The sequence below is a fragment of the Astatotilapia calliptera genome, chromosome 19 (assembly GCF_900246225.1).
Source record: "Astatotilapia calliptera chromosome 19, fAstCal1.2, whole genome shotgun sequence".
NCBI classification, from domain to species: Eukaryota; Metazoa; Chordata; class Actinopteri; order Cichliformes; family Cichlidae; genus Astatotilapia; species Astatotilapia calliptera.
In genome coordinates, this window is record NC_039320.1 from 2,641,434 (window position 1) to 2,663,303 (window position 21,870).

The 21,870-nt window shown below is 37.2% G+C and overlaps 1 protein-coding gene across 1 annotated transcript; it reads right to left on the reverse strand.

Moving 5' to 3' along the window:
* Positions 1–15,406: 15,406 nt before the first annotated feature.
* Positions 15,407–21,498, reverse strand: LOC113012645 (tumor necrosis factor alpha-induced protein 2-like). Its single transcript, XM_026152945.1, has 7 exons — positions 21,333–21,498; positions 20,736–20,819; positions 19,992–20,637; positions 19,627–19,738; positions 19,297–19,419; positions 15,628–15,722; positions 15,407–15,512 (listed from the first exon to the last, which is right to left on the reverse strand). Exons 2-7 carry the CDS (start codon positions 20,764–20,766, stop codon positions 15,407–15,409), a joined length of 1,113 nt encoding a protein of 370 aa, XP_026008730.1. The 5' UTR covers positions 20,767–20,819; positions 21,333–21,498.
* Positions 21,499–21,870: the final 372 nt, after the last annotated feature.

The window sequence follows — 21,870 nt, forward strand, 5'->3', positions numbered from 1 at the left end:
TACATTAAAAATATAACTTTCTACTCAGATTTTATGGTTTTTGTTTCATTTTAGATCAATTGTGTTAATACAGTATGTCAAAATGAAAACATGACTGTAAATTCAGACATGTGAGGTTGTGCTGAAAAGGATGATACCAAACAAGGCAAAGTAAACAGTATTTAAAGGTGAAATGTAGAGGAAATATCAAAAGTAGTTAAAAATTGCCAATTACACCCTGGACCCCAGAGGGTTAAACATTTTTTTTTTAAACTAACGCAATAGTTACTTTTCAAGTAATTAATTACTTTTAGAATATTCTAACTCGGTTACCAACTCAGTTACTTTTTTTGAAGTACCTAGTAACTATAACTAGAAAAATTTGCATTTCCTGCGAAAATGCAGTGTGGATGCTTTAAAGCTGAAGCTGTCTGCAAAAACTAGCTGAAAAAGCTGAAAAGTTGCAGAAATTGTAAAAACTTTGCAGAAGCAAAGGAACTTTGCTAAAATGGAATAACTTAGCAGAACTGCAATATCTTAGAGGAAACATAATACTTGGCAGAAATACAATAGCATACCAGAACTTAGCAGAAATATTGTAACTTACCAGAAACATGATAACTTCTCAAAAATACAAGAATTTAGGAGAAATAGTATAAGATAACAGAAAGAATGTATTTAGCCAAAAATACTTAAGCATTACAGAAACACTATGATTTAGAAAAATAGTACAACATAGCAGAAATACTGTGATTTACCAGAGACACTGTGATGAACTATGAATATTGTAATTTTAAATCAATACTATGTTTCAGCACAAATACTATAATTTGACAGAAATACTATAATTTGGCAGAAATACCATGTTTCAGCACAAATACTCTGGTTTAGCACAAATATTATAACGTAGCAGAAATACAATTATATAGCAGAAATGCTATATTTAGAAAGAAAAATATAATATAGTAGAAATAGTATGATTTAGCAGAAATACTACAATATAGCATAATAACAATGATTTAGAACAAATACTATGATTGAACAGAATAGTAATAACTTAAGTGAAAATACTGGAAAATGTAAGATGACAAGCTGAAAAAAAAAAAAACGGAACATGGTTAAGTTCCCTCAAAACTAATTGTTATTCACCTGTGAAAAAAAAAATAAAGAAATAAAAATAAATTTAAAAAACAAGAAGGAACAGCCAACAGATACACACAAAATCAAATATGTATACACAAATGCACAGAGAGAGAGACACACGGAGTATGGGCAGAAATCTGTGCCATCAGAAACTGAATTTGAATAAGTTAAATTTGAATTTGAATTGCTCAGACTGAATCTGAATTGTAACTTGAATAAATGCTTTTGAAAACCGAATTTGAATTAGTCTCATTTGAAATTGAATTTATGGTTTGAAAATGATCATCACTAAATTGAAATTGAATTTTATATTTTGAAAATGAATTGATTTGCTTTGAAACTGCATTTTATCCTTTAAAAATTCAGCTCTCGAATAATTTCAGTTTCACTTCTCACCATTCAGTTTCAGTTCTACAATTCAATTTCAGTTCCAAAATTCAGTTTTTTGGAACTTACATCCGGTTCCGGTTCAAGCGCAGATTAATAGAACTACGTTTTACTAGCGGACCGAAAGTGTTACTGACGGGAATCTACAGCATCTTTAGCTGAATTAAGACTTCAGAAGTCATTCGTCATGTCGAATGACCAGCGGATAAACTCTCAGGTTGGTAATAAATGTATTACATGTATAAGAACAAGCATCATGTTAACAAATGATAGCCGTACAGTAACTGTTATGCTTATTGTAGCTGTTAGCTAAAAACGCTAATTTAGCGTAGTTTGCCCTGAATTCAGCTTTGACAACAAATATGATCGACTGTTTCTAGTAGAATTCCAAAGTTGTCATCTTGGACCCTCTCAGAGTACCCCCTCTGTATGCTTGCAGAGACCCCTACAGTAGGGAAAGATGCAAAACAGTGTCCAAACCTTTGTGTTTTAGCTTTATTTATGTCTTACACAGCATCCCAACTCTTTAGCTAACTTAATAACTTTAGCTAAAGTGAATAGTTAGTCTAATTCATTAGTGCAGCATTACTGGGTCACCTCTGTTTGAAGTGATATAATGTGATATACAACTATCACTGAAACAGCAAACTTTGTAAATAAGCAAACAACACTTCTCATTCTCTAAGCGTTTGGCCACAGCTGTAGATTACACTATCAGTGCTTATTCACTCTTAACAATAATTACATTTCTAAATTCTCTTTGTGCATTTACAGGTAAACAATATCTAATATTTTATCTAAATGACTGCTTTGTCTTTGAAAAGGGTGAAGAGCCTGAGGCCGGTGACAGTCCAGTTCTACTCTAAGTACATCCTTACTGTGGCTCACAGGACAAGGCCACATTCCTGTCCTGCCAGAAGAGAAGAGAAGCTTCAGAGTCTTCATGCAGTTCAACCACACCTGTCATATTCCATATGACAGGGGTCTCAAACTCCAGTCCTCAAGGGCCAGTGTCATGCAACTTTTCCATGCCCTCGAGGACTGGAGTTTGAGACCCCTGCCGTATGGTGTTTATGCTGTTTTCTACCCCACAGTTACAGCATGTCTGACTGCCTGTTCAGCATATGCAAAAATATATGAGTTTAAGCATGTGATGACTAAGGCCTTCCATTATGGTGTTTGTCATCACATGTCACAGACATCTGGATGATCATTTGGAATAAACAGAAAACTAAAAACTTGTTACTTCATCTTATCTTTATTATTGTTCTTATTTTACATTGTTAGGCATTAGGTTTATTTGTAGTAGTCCTTTCCAACTTCTTTCCCTCTTCCATGTTACTGTGGCAGCTTGTCAGCATCTATTTGGGGTTGGGAGTGGAACAGAAAGTAAGGAAATCCAAAGTGCCATTAAAACCAGGAGAGGTTCTTATATTTCAGAAGAAGGGATTAATTCAAAAGACCTCAATGCCATATTTTATTTAGGAACCCTAGAGAGCACTTTGCAAAATAACACATTCTTATAATTTCACCCTCAGATGAGCCAAGCTACGACTGTCAGGGAAGGTGATGTAGGTACAGAGCATATGAGAGTGGTTAAGTTTGTCTCTTGTCTAGATGAAGGCACAAGAGGGATGGATGGCAAGGCGTAGAGATTCAGTATCTTCAGTCTTCAGTGGACACTCCATTTCTGGCACAAAACACCTGTAACAGATGGTCGATTTAGGAGGTGACCCGACAACTTCAGCCTGTCAAACATATTAATGGAGCAGTATGTTTAAAAATAAAAAATCTAATTAAGTAGAATTATTATGGTAGTTAAACACAGTGATAGTTGTATATCACATTATATCACTTCAAACAGAGGTGACCCAGTAATGCTGCACTAATGAATTAGACTAACTATTCACTTTAGCTAAAGTTATTAAGTTAGCTAAAGAGTTGGGATGCTGTGTAAGACATAAATAAAGCTAAAATACAAAGGTTTGGGCACCGTTTTGCATGTTTCCCTACTGTAGGGGTCTCTGCAAGCACACAGAGGGGGTACTCTGAGAGGGTCCAAGATGACAACTTTGGAATTCTACTAGAAACAGTCGATCATATTTGTTGTCAAAGCTGAATTCAGGGCAAACTACGCTAAATTAGCGTTTTTAGCTAGCAGCTACAATAAGCATAACAGTTACTGTACGGCTATCATTTGTTAACATGACGCTTGTTCTTATACATGTAATACATTTATTACCAACCTGAGAGTTCATCCGCTGGTCATTCGACATGACGAATGACTTCTGAAGTCTTAATTCAGCTAAAGATGCTGTAGATTCCCGTCAGTAACACTTTCGGTCCGCTAGTAAAACGTAGTTCTATTAATCTGCGCTTGAACCGGAACCGGATGTAAGTTCCAAAAAACTGAATTTTGGAACTGAAATTGAATTGTAGAACTGAAACTGAATGGTGAGAAGTGAAACTGAAATTATCCGAGAGCTGAATTTTTAAAGGATAAAATGCAGTTTCAAAGCAAATCAATTCATTTTCAAACCATAAATTCAATTTCAAATGAGACTAATTCAAATTCGGTTTTCAAAAGCATTTATTTTAAGTTACAATTCAGATTCAGTCTGAGCAATTCAAATTCAACTTATTCAAATTCAGTTTCTGATGGCACAGATTTCTGCCCATAACGGAGGGTCTATGCCAGTCAACCAGTCTGAATATATTATATTTTTTTCCAACAATGAGATGCTGCCCTAAACAGGGTATCTCTCTCTCTCTCTCTCATGCACACACACAGGGAGAGAGAAGCACGTTTTCAGTCAAGCAGCCTGGGAGCTGCTAAATTTGAATCCACAGAGGCTGTGTACTTTTTCCCGCCAAAACAGGTGCACACACGCAGCACAGAGACAGGATTTTTGCAGTCTATTTCTCATAATGACGACTCCCCTCAAACAAATGACCATAATTTCCTAACCGTAGGGGCTAGAACGGTCATTCTTACACCGTTTTGTTCAGAAGAGATGGGGGAATCTTAAAGTGTTGACAATTTATCATTAAAATATGAATTATTAAAGATATTTGACTTCTAATGCACCATAACTGAGTAGAGCAAAGCAAAAAATGCCTTGACTTGCCCTCAAACAACGCTTTCTAACTCTAAATCTATTTAGAGTATCAATATCATTCTTTCACCGTAAGAGACAGCAGGCTTTGGTGAACAGTCATGGAAATTTTCAGGTCTCTGTGGAAATCCATTAAAAAGATATGACGAGAGAAAAAAGTGGTTCATTTCCAGAGTTTGAAATCTGAAGAAATCTGAGCGAAGGACGAATTTCCTACCCTCAAACAAGTCCAATTCATTTCAGAACGGTAATAGGTGAGAAAATAATTCTTGAATTGTGAGCGTCAGGAGTGTCTGAAGATATACTGGGACAAGCCTTATATCTTAACTTTGCTTCGTTAAGGAGATATGACGATTGGAATATGCCTCTCATTACAGAAATCAAGCGGTGATTTTGAACAAGCTCTCCATTGACTTTCTATGGAGAGTTTTGCGACTTTGTGTTGGTCTGAGGAGATTTGCCAAAATTCTATAAATCCCACAACAATGATAGTGACATTTTCGGAAAGCCAGCAAAAATACCCACGTTTTGATGTATAATTTGTGGAAGTTGAGTGAAAATTGAGCAAGTAGCAAGAAGTTGTTCGGACATGAAGAGAAGACTGCAAATCCTTCAGTGGCACACTGGAAGCCAAGTGCATAGCAACCATAACAACGCATGTATTTTGTGAAAAATCACAATTTTGCAACTGAAAACTTTAAGGAGGCATAAAAGTAAAACGGTAAAAGATTTGAAAAAGCTGATTTATACCTGAATAGCCCAATAATTTGAGAACATTTTAAAGTTTGAATGGTTGTTCTACGTGAAAATATGAGGAAGTAGTTAAGTTTTAGAAACAAGCAAATTTTAGCAGAATTGCAGAAGTTTCCCATTCATTTCAATGGGACAAATTAAGCTTAATATTTTAAAAAGTATAATAGTGAAAAATACCAAAAGACATAGCACACATTAGAGGAAATAGCAGAATAGTTTAAAATTTGAACGGTGAAAATCGGCTGAAAATTGTGGAAGTAGTTAAGTGCCAAAAAGTGTACGGAAGTCCCAAGAGGAACTCAATCCGGTTGTTCAGTGTTGACGCGACGAATCCTACTTCCGGGCCTAAAGTAGTCTGCGTTTAATATGGCTTTTGTGTTGTTAACATGTTTAATGTTATGTATTTTCTTCTATTTAATCTCAAAAAGCTCCTAAAACAGTCAGTGATCACTGTTGACCTCCCTCGGCTTTTATTACCGCTAATCATTTATTGTGTGGATGCTTTAAGCATCCACACTATTGAGTTCCTGTTTCTCTTTATTCTTTATTGTGTGGATGCTTTAAGCATCCACACTATTGAGTTCCTGTTTCTCTTTATTCTTTATTATTATTATTATTGTGTGGATGCTTTAAGCATCCACACTATTGAGTTCCTGTTTCTCTTTATTCTTTATTATTGTGTGGATGCTTTAAGCATCCACACTATTGAGTTCCTGTTTCTCTTTATTCTTTATTATTATTGTGTGGATGCTTTAAGCATCCACACTATTGAGTTCCTGTTTCTCTTTATTCTTTATTATTATTATTCTTCAAGTTGCTTCCGTACACTTTTCGCCGTAGAACTACTTCCACAATTTTCAGCCGATTTTCACCGTTCAAATTTTAAACTATTCTGCTATTTTTGCTCTTTCCGGCTATGACTTTTGCTATTTTTTGCTATTATACTTTTTAAAATATTAAGCTTTTTTCCTTTAATTTGTCCCATTGAAATGAATGGGAAACTTCAGCAATTCTGCTAAAATTTGCTTGTTTTTGAAACTTAACTACTTCCTCATACTTTCACCTAGAACAACCATTCAAACTTTAAAATGTTCACAAATTATTGGGCTATTCAGGTATGATTCAGCTTTTTCAAATCTTTTACTGTTTTACTTTTATGCCTCTTAAAGTTTTGAGTTGCAAAATTGTGATTTTTCACAAAATACATGTGTTGTTATGGTTGCTATGCTCTTGGCTTCCAGTGTGCCACTGAAGGTTTTGCAATTTTCACTTCATGTCCGAACAACTTCCTGCTACTTGCTCAATTTTCACTCAACTTCCACAAATTATACATCAAAACGTAGGTATTTTTGCTGGCTTTCAGAAAATGTCACCATCATTGTTGTGGGATTTATATAATTTTGGCAAATCTCCTCAGACTAACACAAGGTCAGAAAACTCTCCATATAAAGTCAATGGAGAGTTTGTTCAAAATCACCGCTGCATTTCTGTAATGAGAGGCATATTCGAATCGTCATATCTCCTTAACGAAGCAAAGTTAAGACATGAGGCTTGTCCCGGTATATCTTCAGACACTCGTGACGCTCACAATTCAAGAATTATTTTCTCACCTATTACCGTTCTGAAATGAGTTGGACTTGTTTGAGGGTAGGAAATTTGTCCTTCGCTCAGATTTCTTCAGATTTCAAACTGTGGAAATGAACCACTTTTTTCTCTCGTCATAACTTTTTGTTGGATTTCCACAGAGACCTGAAAATTTCCATGATTGTTCACCAAACCCTGCTGTCTCTTACGGTGAAAGAATGATATCGATACTCCAAATAGATTTCGAGTTAGAAAGCGTTGTTTGAGGGCAAGTCAAGGCAGTTTTTGCTTCGCTCTACTCAGTTATGGTGCATTAGAAGTCAAATATCTTTAATAATTCATATTTTAATGATAAATTGTAAACACTGGAAGATTCCCCCATCTCTTCTGAACAAAACGGTGTAAGAATGACCGCTCTAGCCCCTACGGTTAGGAAATTATTTTCATTTGTTTGAGGGGAGTCCTCACTATGAGAAATAGGCTGCAATAATCCTGTGCCTCTCTGTGCTGCCTGTGTAAAAAGAGGCACATGTTTTGGCGGGAAAAAGTACACAGGCTCTCTGATTGGTGGATTCAAATTCAGCAGCTCCCAGGCTGACCTAGAAACTTACTTCTCTCTCCCTGTGCATTTTTTTGCTGATTTTTTCATTTAACAAGTATATTTGAGGGACCCTCAGCATGTTCAGCATTTTTTCAGCTGTCCATTTTGCTTTTCCAATTTTTCTGTTTAACTTATTACTATTGTGCTAAATAATACTATTTCTGCTATTTTATAAGATTTGTGCCTAATATAGTATTTCTGCTAAATTACAATATTTCTGCTTTTTATAGGATTTTTGCTCAAACATAGTATTTCTACTAAATGTAGTGTTTATGCTTAATCATCCTATTTCTGCTTTTTATAGGATTTGTGCTTAATATAGTATTTCTGCTAAATTATAGTATTTCTGCTTTTTATAGTATTTGTGCTAAAACATAGTATTTCTACTAAATGTAGTATTTATGCTTAATCATAGTATTTCTATATATTTCTGCCAGGTCCCCAGGCAGCCAATCCTCTGTGAGGACTGAGAAATTCAAATTTTCAAATCAGGGCCTGCACGGCTTCCCAGCCAATCATATATGTGTCCTGAGGCATTCAAATTTGCATATTGGGGCCTTCATGGCTTCTAAGCCAGCCAATCATATCTGAGGGCTGAGGAATTCAAATCCACAAATCAGGGCCTGCACAGCTTCCCAGCCAGCCAATCATGTATGTGGGCTCCAGGTATTCAAATTTGCATATTGGGGAATTCGTGGCTTCTAAGTCAACAAGTCATCCATGTCATATATCTCTAAAAATTCATATTTTAATGATAAATTGTCAACACTTGAAGATTCCCCCATCTCTTCTGAACAAAACGGTGTAAGAATGACCGCTCTAGCCCCTATGGTTAGGAAATTATGGTCATTTGTTTGAGGGGAATCCTCACTATGTGAAATAAACTGAAAGAAGCAGGTCTATGTCTCTGTGCTGCGTGTGTAAAAAGATGCACCTGTTTTGGCGGGAAAACGTAAACAGCCTCTCTGATTGGTGGATTCAAATTCAGCAGCTCCCAGGCTGACCTAGAAACTTAGTCCTCTCTCCCTGTGTGTGTGTGTGTGTGTGTGTGTGTGTGTGTGTGTGTGTGTGTGTTTAGTGGGAGAGAGAGGACCCTGCCCTTATTTGACAGCATGTCATTGTAGGATTTAAATTGAACATAGTTAGACTGGTTGACTGGATTAGAGCCTGTGTTTGTGTGTCCCTCTGTGCATTTGTGTTTCAATAAGTTATTACTATTCTGCTAAATCATAGTATTTCTGGTACTTTCGTACTTGTGCTAAATACAGTATTTCTGCTAAATCATACTATTTCTGCTTTTATAGGATTTGTGCTTAATATAGTATTTCTGCTAAATTATAGTATTTCTGCCAAATTATAATATTTGTGCTAAAACATAGTATTTCTACTAAATGTAGTATTTATGCTTAATAATAGTATTTCTATATATTTCTGCCAGGTCCCCAGGCAGCCAATCCTCTGTGAGGACTGAGACATTCAAATTTTCAAATCAGGGCCTGCACAGTTTCCCAGCCAATCAAATAAGTGTCCTGAGGCATTCAAATTTGCATATTGGGGCCTTCGTGGCTTCTAAGCCAGCCAATCATATCTGAGGGCTGAGGAATTCAAATCCACAAATCAGGGCCTGCACGGCTTCCCAGCCAGCCAATCACATATGTGGTCTCAGGCATTCAAATTTGCATATTGGGGAATTCGTGGCTTCTAAGTCAACAAGTCATCCATGTCATATATCTCTAAAAATTCATATTTTAATATTAAATTGTCAACACTTGAAGATTCCCCCATCTCTTCTGAACAAAACGGTGTAAGAATGACCGTTCTAGCCCCTACGGTTAGGAAATTACGGTCATTTGTTTGAGGGGAGTCGTCACTATGAGAAATAGACTGCAAAAATCCTGTGTCTCTCTGTGCTGCTGCGTGTGTAAACAGATGCACCTGTTTTGGTGGGGAAAAGTGCACAGCCTCTCTGATTGGTGGATTCAAATTCACCAGCTCCCAGGCTGACCTAGAAACTTACTTCTCTCTCCCTGTGTGTGTGTGTGTGTGTGTGTGTGTGTGTGTGTGTGTGTGTGTGAGAGAGAGAGAGAGAGAGAAAGGCTTTTAATGGGATGATCTCATTCTAAGATTTAAATTCAATATATTTAGACTGGTTGACTGAATTGGATCTTGTGTGTGGGTCTCTCTGTGCATGTGTGTTTCCTCATGTGTACATATTTGTGATTGTGTGGCTGTAATAAATGTTTTTGCAGATTTTTGTCATTTAACAAGTATATTTGAGGGACCCTCAGCATGTTCAGCATTTTTTCAGCTGTCCATTTTGCTTTTCCAATTTTTCTGTTAACTTATTACTATTGTGCTAAATCATACTATTTCTGCTATTTTATAAGATTTGTGCTTAATATACTATTTCTGCTTTTATAGGATTTGTGCTTAATATATTTCTAATTAGTATTTCTGCTAAATTATAGTATTTCTGCCAATTATAATATTTTTGCTAAATTTATATTTCTGCAATTATAGTATTTTACTAAACATGTTATTTTTCATATTCTGTTTCATCACAGTGTCTCTGGTAATCACAATATTTCTGCTCTGTTGTACTATTTTTCTAAATCATAGTGTTTCTGTAATGTTTAAGTATTTTTGGCTAAATATATTCTTTCTGTTATCTTATACTATTTCTCCTAAATTCTTGTATTTTTGAGAAGTTATCATGTTTCTGGTAAGTTACAATATTTCTGCTAAATTCTGCTATGCTATTGTATTTCTGCCAAGTATTATGTTTCCTCTAAGATATTGCAGTTCTGCTAAGTTATTCCATTTTAGCAAACTTCTTTTGCTTCTGCAAAGTTTTTACAATTTCTGCAACTTTTCAGCTTTTTCAGCTACTTTTTGCATACAGCTTCAGCTTTAAGCATCCACACTGCATTTTCGCAGGAAATGCAAATTTTTCTAGTTATTATTATTATTCTGGGTGTTTCCGTACACTTTTCGCCGTTAAACTACTTCCACAATTTTTGTGCTATTTTCACCGTTCAAACTTTTAAACTATTCAGCTATTTTTGCTAATTCCTGCTACGATTTTTGCTATTTTTAACTATTATACTTTTTAAAATATTAAGCTTTTTTCCTTTAATTTGTCCCATTGAAATGAATGGGAAACTTCTGCAATTCTGCTAAATTTTGCTTGTTTTTGAAACTTAACTACTTCCTCATATTTTCACCTAGAACAACCATTCAAATTTTAAAATGTTCACAAATTATTGGGCTATTCAGGTATGATTCAGCTTTTTCAAATCTTTTACTGTTTTACTTTTATGCCTCTTAAAGTTTTGAGTTGCAAAATTGTGATTTTTCACAAAATACATGTGTTGTTATGGTTGCTATGCTCTTGGCTTCCAGTGTGCCACTGAAGGTTTTGCAATTTTCACTTCATGTCCGAACAACTTCCTGCTACTTGCTCAATTTTCACTCAACTTCCACAAATTATACATCAAAACGTAGGTATTTTTGCTGGCTTTCAGAAAATGTCACCATCATTGTTGTGGGATTTATAGAATTTTTGCAAATCTCCTCAGACTAACACAAGGTCAGAAAACTCTCCATATAAAGTCAATGGAGAGCTTGTTCAAAATCACCGCTGGATTTCTGTAATGAGAGGCATATTCGAATCGTCATATCTCCTTAACGAAGCAAAGTTAAGACATGAGGCTTGTCCCCGAATATCTTCAGACACCCCTGACGCTCACAATTCAAGAATTTCTTTCTCACCTATTACCGTTCTGAAATGAGTTGGACTTGTTTGAGGGTAGGAAATTCGTCCTTCGCTCAGATTTCTTCAGATTTCAAACTGTGGAAATGAACCACTTTTTTCTCTCGTCATAACTTTTTGTTGGATTTCCACAGAGACCTGAAAATTTCCATGATTGTTCACCAAAGCCTGCTGTCTCTTACGGTGAAAGAATGATATCGATACTCCAAATAGATTTAGAGTTAGAAAGCGTTGTTTGAGGGCAAGTCAAGGCAGTTTTTGCTTCGCTCTACTCAGTTATGGTGCATTACAAGTCAAATATCTTTAATAATTCATATTTTAATGATAAATTGTAAACACTGGAAGATTCCCCCATCTCTTCTGAACAAAACGGTGTAAGAATGACCGCTCTAGCCCCTACGGTTTGGAAATTATGGTCATTTGTTTGAGGGGAGTCCTCACTATGAGAAATAGGCTGCAATAATCCTGTGCCTCTCTGTGCTGCGTGTGTAAAAGAGGCACATGTTTGGCGGGAAAAAGTACACAGGCTCTCTGATTGGTGGATTCAAATTCAGCAGCTCCCAGGCTGACCTAGAAACTTACTTCTCTCTCCCTGTGCATTTTTTTGCTGATTTTTTCATTTAACAAGTATATTTGAGGGACCCTCAGCATGTTCAGCATTTTTTCAGCTGTCCATTTTGCTTTTCCAATTTTTCTGTTTAACTTATTACTATTGTGCTAAATAATACTATTTCTGCTATTTTATAAGATTTGTGCCTAATATAGTATTTCTGCTAAATTACAATATTTCTGCTTTTTATACTATTTGTGCTAAAACATAGTATTTCTACTAAATGTAGTATTTATGCTTAATCATACTATTTCTGCTTTTTATGGGATTTGTGCCTAATATAGTATTTCTGCTTTTTATAGGATTTTTGCTCAAACATAGTATTTCTACTAAATGTAGTGTTTATGCTTAATCATCCTATTTCTGCTTTTTATAGGATTTGTGCTTAATATAGTATTTCTGCTAAATTATAGTATTTCTGCTTTTTATAGTATTTGTGCTAAAACATAGTATTTCTACTAAATGTAGTATTTATGCTTAATCATAGTATTTCTATATATTTCTGCCAGGTCCCCAGGCAGCCAATCCTCTGTGAGGACTGAGAAATTCAAATTTTCAAATCAGGGCCTGCACGGCTTCCCAGCCAATCATATATGTGTCCTGAGGCATTCAAATTTGCATATTGGGGCCTTCATGGCTTCTAAGCCAGCCAATCATATCTGAGGGCTGAGGAATTCAAATCCACAATCAGGGCCTGCACGGCTTCCCAGCCAGCCAATCATATATGTGGTCTCAGGCATTCATATTTGCATATTGGGGAATTCGTGGCTTCTAAGTCAACAAGTCATCCATGTCATATATCTCTAAAAATTCACATTTTAATGATAAATTGTCAACACTGAAGATTCCCCCATCTCTTCTGAACAAAACGGTGTAAGAATGACCGCTCTAGCCCCTACGGTTAGGAAATTATGGTCATTTGTTTGAGGGGAATCCTCACTATGTGAAATAGACTGAAGAAGCAGGTCTTTCTCTGTGCTGCGTGTGTAAAAAGATGCACCTGTTTTGGCGGGAAAACGTAAACAGCCTCTCTGATTGGTGATTCAAATTCAGCAGCTCCCAGGCTGACCTAGAAACTTAGTCCTCTCTCCCTGTGTGTGTGTGTGTGTGTGTGTGTGTGTGTGTGTGTGTGTGTGTGTGTGTGTGTGTGTGTGTGTGTGTGTTTTAGTGGGAGAGAGAGGACCTGCCCTTATTTGGCAGCATGTCATTGTAGGATTTAAATTGAATAGTTAGACTGGTTGACTGGATTAGAGCCTGTGTTTGTGTGTCCCTCTGTGCATTTGTGTTTCAATAAGTTATTACTATTCTGCTAAATCATAGTATTTCTGGTACTTTTCGGTACTTGTGCTAATACAGTATTTCTGGACTTTTCGGTCCCTTAAATGCCTAAATAGTATTTCTGCTTTTATAGGATTTGTGCCTAAACATAGTATTTTCTGCTAAATTATAGTATTTCTGCTTTTTATAGGATTTTGTGCCTAACATAGTATTTCTGCTAAATTATAGTATTTCTGCTTTTTATACTATTTGTTCTAAATTATAGTATTTTCTGCTTTTTATAGGATTTGTGCTTAATATAGTATTTCTGCTAAATTATAGTTTTTCTTCTTTTTATAGTATTTGTGCTAAAACATAGTATTTCTACTAAATGTAGTATTTATGCTTAATAATAAGTATTTCTATATATTTCTGCCAGGTCCCCAGGCAGCCAATCCTCTGTGAGGACTGAGACATTCAAATTTTCAAAATCAGGGCCTGCACAGTTTCCCAGCCAATCAAATAAGTGTCCTGAGGCATTCAAATTTGCATATTGGGGCCTTCGTGGCTTCTAAGCCAGCCAATCATATCTGAGGGCTGAGGAATTCAAATCCACAAATCAGGGCCTGCACGGCTTCCCAGCCAGCCAATCACATATGTGGTCTCAGGCATTCAAATTTGCATATTGGGGAATTCGTGGCTTCTAAGTCAACAAGTCATCCATGTCATATATCTCTAAAAATTCATATTTTAATATTAAATTGTCAACACTTGAAGATTCCCCCATCTCTTCTGAACAAAACGGTGTAAGAATGACCGTTCTAGCCCCTACGGTTAGGAAATTACGGTCATTTGTTTGAGGGGAGTCGTCACTATGAGAAATAGACTGCAAAAATCCTGTGTCTCTCTGTGCTGCTGCGTGTGTAAACAGATGCACCTGTTTTGGTGGGGAAAAGTGCACAGCCTCTCTGATTGGTGGATTCAAATTCACCAGCTCCCAGGCTGACCTAGAAACTTACTTCTCTCTCCCTGTGTGTGTGTGTGTGTGTGTGTGTGTGTGTGTGTGTGTGTGTGTGTGTGTGTGTTTGTGTGTGTGTGTGACAGAGAGAGAGAGAGAGAGAGAGAGAGAGAAGCTTTAATGGGATGATCTCATTCTAAGATTTAAATTCAATATATTTAGACTGGTTGACTGAATTGGATCTTGTGTGTGGGTCTCTCTGTGCATGTGTGGTTTCCTCATGTGTACATATTTGTGATTGGTGTGGCTGTAATAATTTTTTTTGCAGATTTTTGTCATTTAACAAGTATATTTGAGGGACCCTCAGCATGTTCAGCATTTTTTCAGCTGTCCATTTTGCTTTTCCAATTTTTCTGTTTAACTTATTACTATGTTGCTAATCATCACTGTTTCTGCTATTTTATAAGATTTGTGCTTAATATACTATTTCTGCTTTTATAGGATTTGTGCTTAATATATATTCTGCTAAATGTAGTATTTATGCTTATCAACTATTTCTGCTTTTCATAGTATTTGTGCTTATAATAGTATTTCTGCTAAATTTAGTATTTCTGATTAATTATAGTTTTTTCTACTAAATCATAGTACAGTATTTCTGCTTTTTATGGGATTTGTGCTAAAACAAAGTATTTCTACTAATGTAGTATTTGTGCTTAATCATACTCATTTCTGTTTTTATAGGATTTGTGCTTAATATAGTATTTCTGCTAAATTATAGTTTTTCTTCTTTTTATAATATTTGTGCTAAACATAGTCTCAATTTAAAATTACAATATTCATAGTTCATCACAGTGTCTCTGGTAAATCACAATATTTCTGCTCTGTTGTACTATTTTTCTAAATCATAGTGTTTCTGTAATGTTTAAGTATTTTTGGCTAAATATATTCTTTCTGTTATCTTATACTATTTCTCCTAAATTCTTGTATTTTTGAGAAGTTATCATGTTTCTGGTAAGTTACAATATTTCTGCTAAATTCTGCTATGCTATTGTATTTCTGCCAAGTATTATGTTTCCTCTAAGATATTGCAGTTCTGCTAAGTTATTCCATTTTAGCAAACTTCTTTTGCTTCTGCAAAGTTTTTACAATTTCTGCAACTTTTCAGCTTTTTCAGCTACTTTTTGCATACAGCTTCAGCTTTAAGCATCCACACTGCATTTTCGCAGGAAATGCAAATTTTTCTAGTTTATGTACCATACCTGAACTGTTTGACACAGCTGAGGTTTGCCTTTATGAAAGCTTTGCTGTGCGGTTTGTTCTGCCTTATGATGTCTTCATGAAACTCTTTATACCTGCAAAAGATTAAGAACAGCTTTCACTTTTATCATCTTGTTATTACCAAACAGAAAACTAAAATGTATTTTCAAATTTAAATATTTAAAAGACAGCCTTGTGAAGCCTTGTTACCTCTGCATGAAGTCTGTCAGGTTGGATGTTATTTCCTGGGCCTTGTGCGGGTCTCTTACAGTTATATGTGCTGATGTCACGATGCCGTTGATAAACTGAAGACAAATGGATTGACAAATCAGTGGCAGTTTTAAGTTCCCAAAGCACTTTACACAGCAATGCACTTCCATCATTTTCAGATCCAGTTAAAGTAACAATGTTATGTCATTTTTTCACCACAACAATTTTTATTGCACAGTTCATAGCAATGTATCCAAAGCCTCTCGTCATGGTCAACAATTAGAAGTCAACAAATGCATGACTCACCGGAGATGGGCAGTAATGAGTGTTACTGTAATCCGATTACTTTTTTCAAGTAACGAGTAAAGTAAGGGATTACTATTGCAAAAAAGGTAATTAGATTACTGTTACTTTACCGTAAGCACGCTGCATTACTGCGTTACTAAAACCATGATTTTTTTGTGAGCGTCTCATGACAATGACGTAAGCGAGCGCCACGATCGTGGCAACAGCTGTGTGCAGATCAAGAATGAGTAATTGTCACTGTCGCTACCCGATCCGTACCAGAAACCCGATCGGTACCCCGCATGCACAAATCTTACGTCACTTCCTTTCTTTGCAAATATTGCGACAGTTAATGTATTTGAGTGACATGGTTAGCGCCCAGTTAGCTCATAGCATTTCTCAACAGCACTAAGTGATTTAGTGATAGTCGAGTGTGTTTATGCTTTTCTGTGTAGAGAGGATTGTTGGAACAGTGAGGATGATGTCCGCTATCACTGTCAATTGTCAGTAAACACTTAATCTGGCTGATGAATCTTCACGTGACATATTACTAAGTCATAGGGGTGCAACGATACACAAAATTCACGGTTCGGTTCGGTTCAATACTTTGGTGTCACGGTTCGATATTTTTTCGATACAAAAAAAATGTTCATGCCTTTTTAATTTGTCATTTATTAAAATTATAAATATAGATTTTAACTCAAAAGTACAGTTTTTAAATTTAACCCTAACCCTTGTGCGTGTTTTTTATTTTGACAGCGAATGCGCACCTGCGGACCACTTATGTGCAGCCCTGGTTATTTAGCTCGTCATATTGCAGCCACAGAAATTCTTTTGTCCATGAAACCATAAAGCTGCACTTTCTTTTTGCCTTATAGTCTCATTTGTCATAACTTCTCCGTTTTGTGGTAAGCTTTTCTTTGGCTGTCACTTCTTCACCCTGACCTGTCTTATTTGGCTCAGCAGAACTGAAATGCTTTTACACACTCACTCACATAAGCTCAGCGATTCTCTGCACGATCAACCTCTCACATGTTTAAGCTTGCTGCAGGAGATTTCACTTGTCATGTTTGCATAGTAAGCTAACGATTAATAAGACGATGTCAGAGGAATTGGTGCACAAATTATCATCACTCACCAATCAGTGCTGTCGCTCTCTATACACAGTTCGCACGATTGCAAAGTGAAAGCAAAAAAACAAGCGCAAATTCAAACGCGATTTTAATATGTCACATATTGACAGTGGCTCACCGATGCCAATGACATAATTACCCAGCTACATTTCCGAAAGAATGCAAAAGCATTGACATATATTTTTCCTTCCTACAATAGGCCGACGGGCAGGGAAGAGATAGATTTTGGTAGCCCGACTGAAAAAAAAATCGCTAGCCCCGGGACGTTGGGCTAGCGATATTGCAAGCCCTGTATCTGATTGAGGAATCACTCATCTTTGGAAAAGAGAGTTTATTACAGAGAAATGTCTCTTTCCAAAATAAAAGCTATACTATCCGCTTCTTCTGGGCTATATTCTCAGCAGCATATTAAACATATAAGGAGAATCATGTGCTAACAGCTGTCTAAATGACTCGGCTAAAGTTAGTAGCATGCTTGTTGTTTTTGTCTTTGCACTAGGATGATGTCGGCGTAAATGTGCAGTCATATTCGTTGTGTTCCCACTAGTGCTTTCAGGTTAATCTCGTTGAAATGACCTTAACGCCACAACACGGCAAATCTCCGTTAACGAGCTACCGCCGATCGCCCCGTGCATGGGGCTAGACGGCCAACACGTTAACGAGCTAACTGCGCTAACACACTAGTTCCCACCCATGTAATTGAGCATTGCGTGGCACATCCAACATACTGTTTTACTTTAGTCCATGACTCGCTTACCTTCAGGGTCATACGTCACATGAAAACCAAAATAATTCCAAACGCCAGATCTGAATGAGGGTGGGGGAGGTGCCCTGCGCTCTTCCTTCTGTCTATGCTGTCTGTGTGGAGCGCTCAGTGGATCTGCGCTCGACAGTGCAGCCTAGGCGGAGTAGTCGAACGCAGATTCACTGAGCGCTCCACACAGACAGCATCGTCAGAAGGAAAGTTGATAAAATAAATTACAAATGTTGTATTGTTCGATACATATGCGTACCGAACCGAAAGCACTGTATCGAACGGTTCAATATCGATACGAATATCGTTGCACCCCTACTAAGTCAGTATTATTAAGTCTGCAATTAGGCGCCATTCTTATTTTACGGCGCTGTTGTTCAATCGGGGGACGCACTCTGTTAAGGAGAAAAGCATGAATTTGTTTATATACGGATTATACGTTGTTTAAATGTCCCGGGCTGTCAAAAATGAGGCAGAGCTGTTGAGAAATGCTATGAGCTAACTGGGCGCTAACCGTGTCACTCAAATATATTAAATGTCGCAATGTTGGCAAAGAGAGGAAGTGACATAAGATTTGAGCATACGCGGTACCGATCAGGTTTCGGGTACGGATCGGGTAGTGACAGTAATATATCGAGTTCAGGAGAGAGTATGAGCGTGCAGCGTTTAAAGCGTTTGATTCCGTAAAAAGTGACAAAAACATTAGTGTCCGCTGTTCACTGCGTGGGAAGAAAACTTCTTTTTACAGCGAAAAAACCCCCCCTAACTTCCGAACAATCACAGAGTACGCTACCAGGGAATGGGAAATTCAAAAACTCGCGGATTCTTCCACTGACTGCTCCAGCACACCTGCACCAGGGTAAACCTCCGCCTACCCAACTCCTGCTTTACAGGTGAAAATAGAGCAACAGGACCGCTAGTCTTTGATTTTATTTATTTTCTTCTGTGTTTTAATTGCATCTATTTGAAAGACTGAGTGTAAACACAAAAACCTATTTTATCTTATGTGCAGGAATGTGCAGAAAATAGGTTTAAATGTTAAACTAATTTCTTCCAGTCAGAGAAAGTTGCATATAATTTAATTTTTGCTTGATGCATGAAGTTAAAAGATTAAAACTAATAAGACACATTTTAAAAAGAGACTTTTCCATTTGATTACATTTTGTATGATGGATTAGGCAGAAAGTAGTTACTTTTTAAAAACATGATTTACAACCTGAATAGGTGATAAAGCGATAGATCTTTCAGCCCAATTCTAAGTAACTAATTACTTTTGAAAAATAAGTAATCAGTAAAGTAACAGGATTACTTTTTGGGGAAGTAATCAGTAATTACTTACTGATGACTTTTTTCAAGTAACTTGACCAACACTGTGACTCACTATAAGAATCCTTGAAGTTGACCACCACAAGTGACACCTTTCAATTTATATTAATACATTTTTATAAAAGCATCGATTTCAGCCTCTTTCATTTTATTTTGTTGCAGCAACTCTACCTGGATGACATCATAGGCCACAGGACTGACGTAGCAACCATCATCTCTTCTCGGCTCCTTTCCTTGATCCCACTCTTTCTTTGCTTCATCCAATACTCGGCCAATATAAATCATCAGGTCGCTCTAAACACACAACAACACACAGCTGCCACTATTAAACCGCTTTCATGTGTAAAGATTTAATTACTGACAGTAATAATTACATCTACAATATTATGTTCAAAAAAATTAAACCAACAACTCTTTGATGCTTGTCTTGCACATCTCACTTTAAGCCCTGCAAAGACCATACTGATTAACTGGATACACGCCTCAGATACACTGTGTTACCTGTTGTTTGCTGAGGTACTGCTCCTCCAGAGGTTTCAGTAACTCGTCAGGAAGCAGGTTTCCCAGCGCTTCAGTATTGATATTACTGGCCAGCTCAGCTTTTTCAAGGATTCTGGTACACAGAGCAGATAACACATGAGTTTCTATAAACACCCCAAGTTGTGTTTAGTCTATAAAAATGGCATTTTATTTAGCACATTAAGAAAACAAGAAATTAGCCGTTACATTTGTATTATTATTCACTATCTGTAATTGCTCAGGTATTTATTCTTCTAAAAACAATGAAGGACCTCACACTGACAGACATCCTCATGTTTAGTCACAGAAAGATGCTGCTTCAAACAATAATTGAACTGGTGGCTTACCCTGGATAAAACTCCTTCACCCATCGCAGGAGGAAGCTGCAGTCCTTGTCATCCAGAACAAAGTCTGCAATCTTTTTGAGTCTTGCGCTGAAAGTTTGATGGTACTGTCTTGCATAAAAGTTACAGATGTCCATCTCTGGTGGGTAGCAGTTCTTCACAACCTCCACCACCCACTGCAGGTCCTCCTTCAGCTGCCTGCCCATGGACTGGACGTCTGCTCGGATAGGCGACTGGTTCACCTGATCACCAGTGGGGCTCGATGGGTTCTCCAAACGACTATACACTAATTCATGAAGCACTTTGTCATGGTGCTCCTTCCACTTCTTGGGCCTCCAGGCTGGTGGCGTCCGGCATATTTGTCCCCACAGCTGGTCCTGCTCTTCCTCAAGGTTGATGGCTTTCACCGCAGATGTCAAAGCAGACACCTCTTCCTCAGTGCTGAGAGAAAGACTCTTCTGCAGAATCTGCCATACATGCTCTTCAAGGGCTTTATGGTCTGCAGCAAGCTTTTTTACTGCTTCCTCGTGATCTTTGAGTCCATCAGCCTCTGTTTTCTCTCCAAACAGATGTTTCTCCCTCTTCATCAGTTGTTGAGTGGCTTCAAACAGGTATTGTCTTTCAAGGTATCCCTCAAAAGTAGGATTCACTGGTGGACAAAAAAGAAGATCAATAATTTTCAATCAGTTCACATTTCTCCTAAAACAAGGTGTTTATTACTTCTAGAAGAAATGGAGATGGTTATGCCTGTTGTGGATGAACCCGACCAGGTCCGCATTCTTCTCCAGGTAGTAAAAAGTGACCAAAAGACCAAGAAAGGTGCTGAGAAATCTGCAAAAAAAAAAAAATCAGTAAGTTAAAAAAACCCTACTTTCTCTGTCTTAATATAACTTTTTTCTATGATTGCCATAAACTAATCATTTTAGCCTTGTGCACATCATGACCGTGAAATAACAAAAAAATAGATTAAACCATAAATCTGCAATACAGGCATTACTATTTTTAAATTTTCAATAAATAAATACAATGATTTCCGCTTTATAAATCCCACAATTATCACCAGCACCGTAACTTAACTACATGATAAAAAAAAAAAAACCACAATAACAAAAAACTGCAATGTTTCATGCACGAAAGAAGACAACCCCCCCAGAAAAACACTTTTTACAGAACAACACATTTAAAAATGAGACATAAACAACATCAGCCCTAACACAAAGAAAACTACTGACATCATCCAATCGAATTACAACAATACGCCAAAGTAAGTCTGTAAAAAGTATTTGTGGCCAAACAAACTATCCACATTATATATATCAAAAAATTCATTCAGATTCTACTCACATAAGCTTCACAGTCACTACTTTGAAAGTAACTGCAGCTGCTGTGAGCTTTTATGCCTAACGAGACAAGCTCCTCCTGCTCGGGCTATGTAGGGAAATTTCACAGAGACCCACAGAGCCACACATGCAATCCCTCCCCTTCCAAAGCACGCGCGCGCGCGCGCACACACACACACACACACACACACACACACACACACACACACACACACACACACACAGAGAAAGCAGTGCTGTTTTTAGCATTAGGACAGAGGGCAGCAGTCTACACAGATACACCCAGACCTCTCCCCCCAGCTCTTCCAGTACAGGGCGCTGAGCTGTTCCCGGGCCATCCAGGAGAACCTCTTCAGTGTGATGGGGGTTTTCATGCAAGATAATTTCTCAGACATATCAGATGTAGATGATTCCTTACTAGTTCAATAAGCGAACCTCTTAAAAGGAGAATTTTTACATTTAACATATCATAATTGTCACGGGATGCCGGGGCAAGCCGGACCCAAAATGCGGCAGCGCTGGTGCAAGTGAGTTCATTTAAC

What these genes read in the sequence shown, in the direction of transcription:
- LOC113012645 (XM_026152945.1), bottom strand. Translation starts at nt 20,766, where the DNA reads ATGCGGACCTGGTCGGGTTCATCCACAACAG. An exon ending in AGTACCTCAGCAAACAACAG is followed by an intron (nt 19,420 to 19,626) that starts GTAACACAGTGT and finishes TTGTGTGTTTAG; the next exon opens with AGCGACCTGATGATTTATAT. An exon ending in CTGACAGACTTCATGCAGAG is followed by an intron (nt 15,513 to 15,627) that starts GTAACAAGGCTT and finishes AATCTTTTGCAG; the next exon opens with GTATAAAGAGTTTCATGAAG.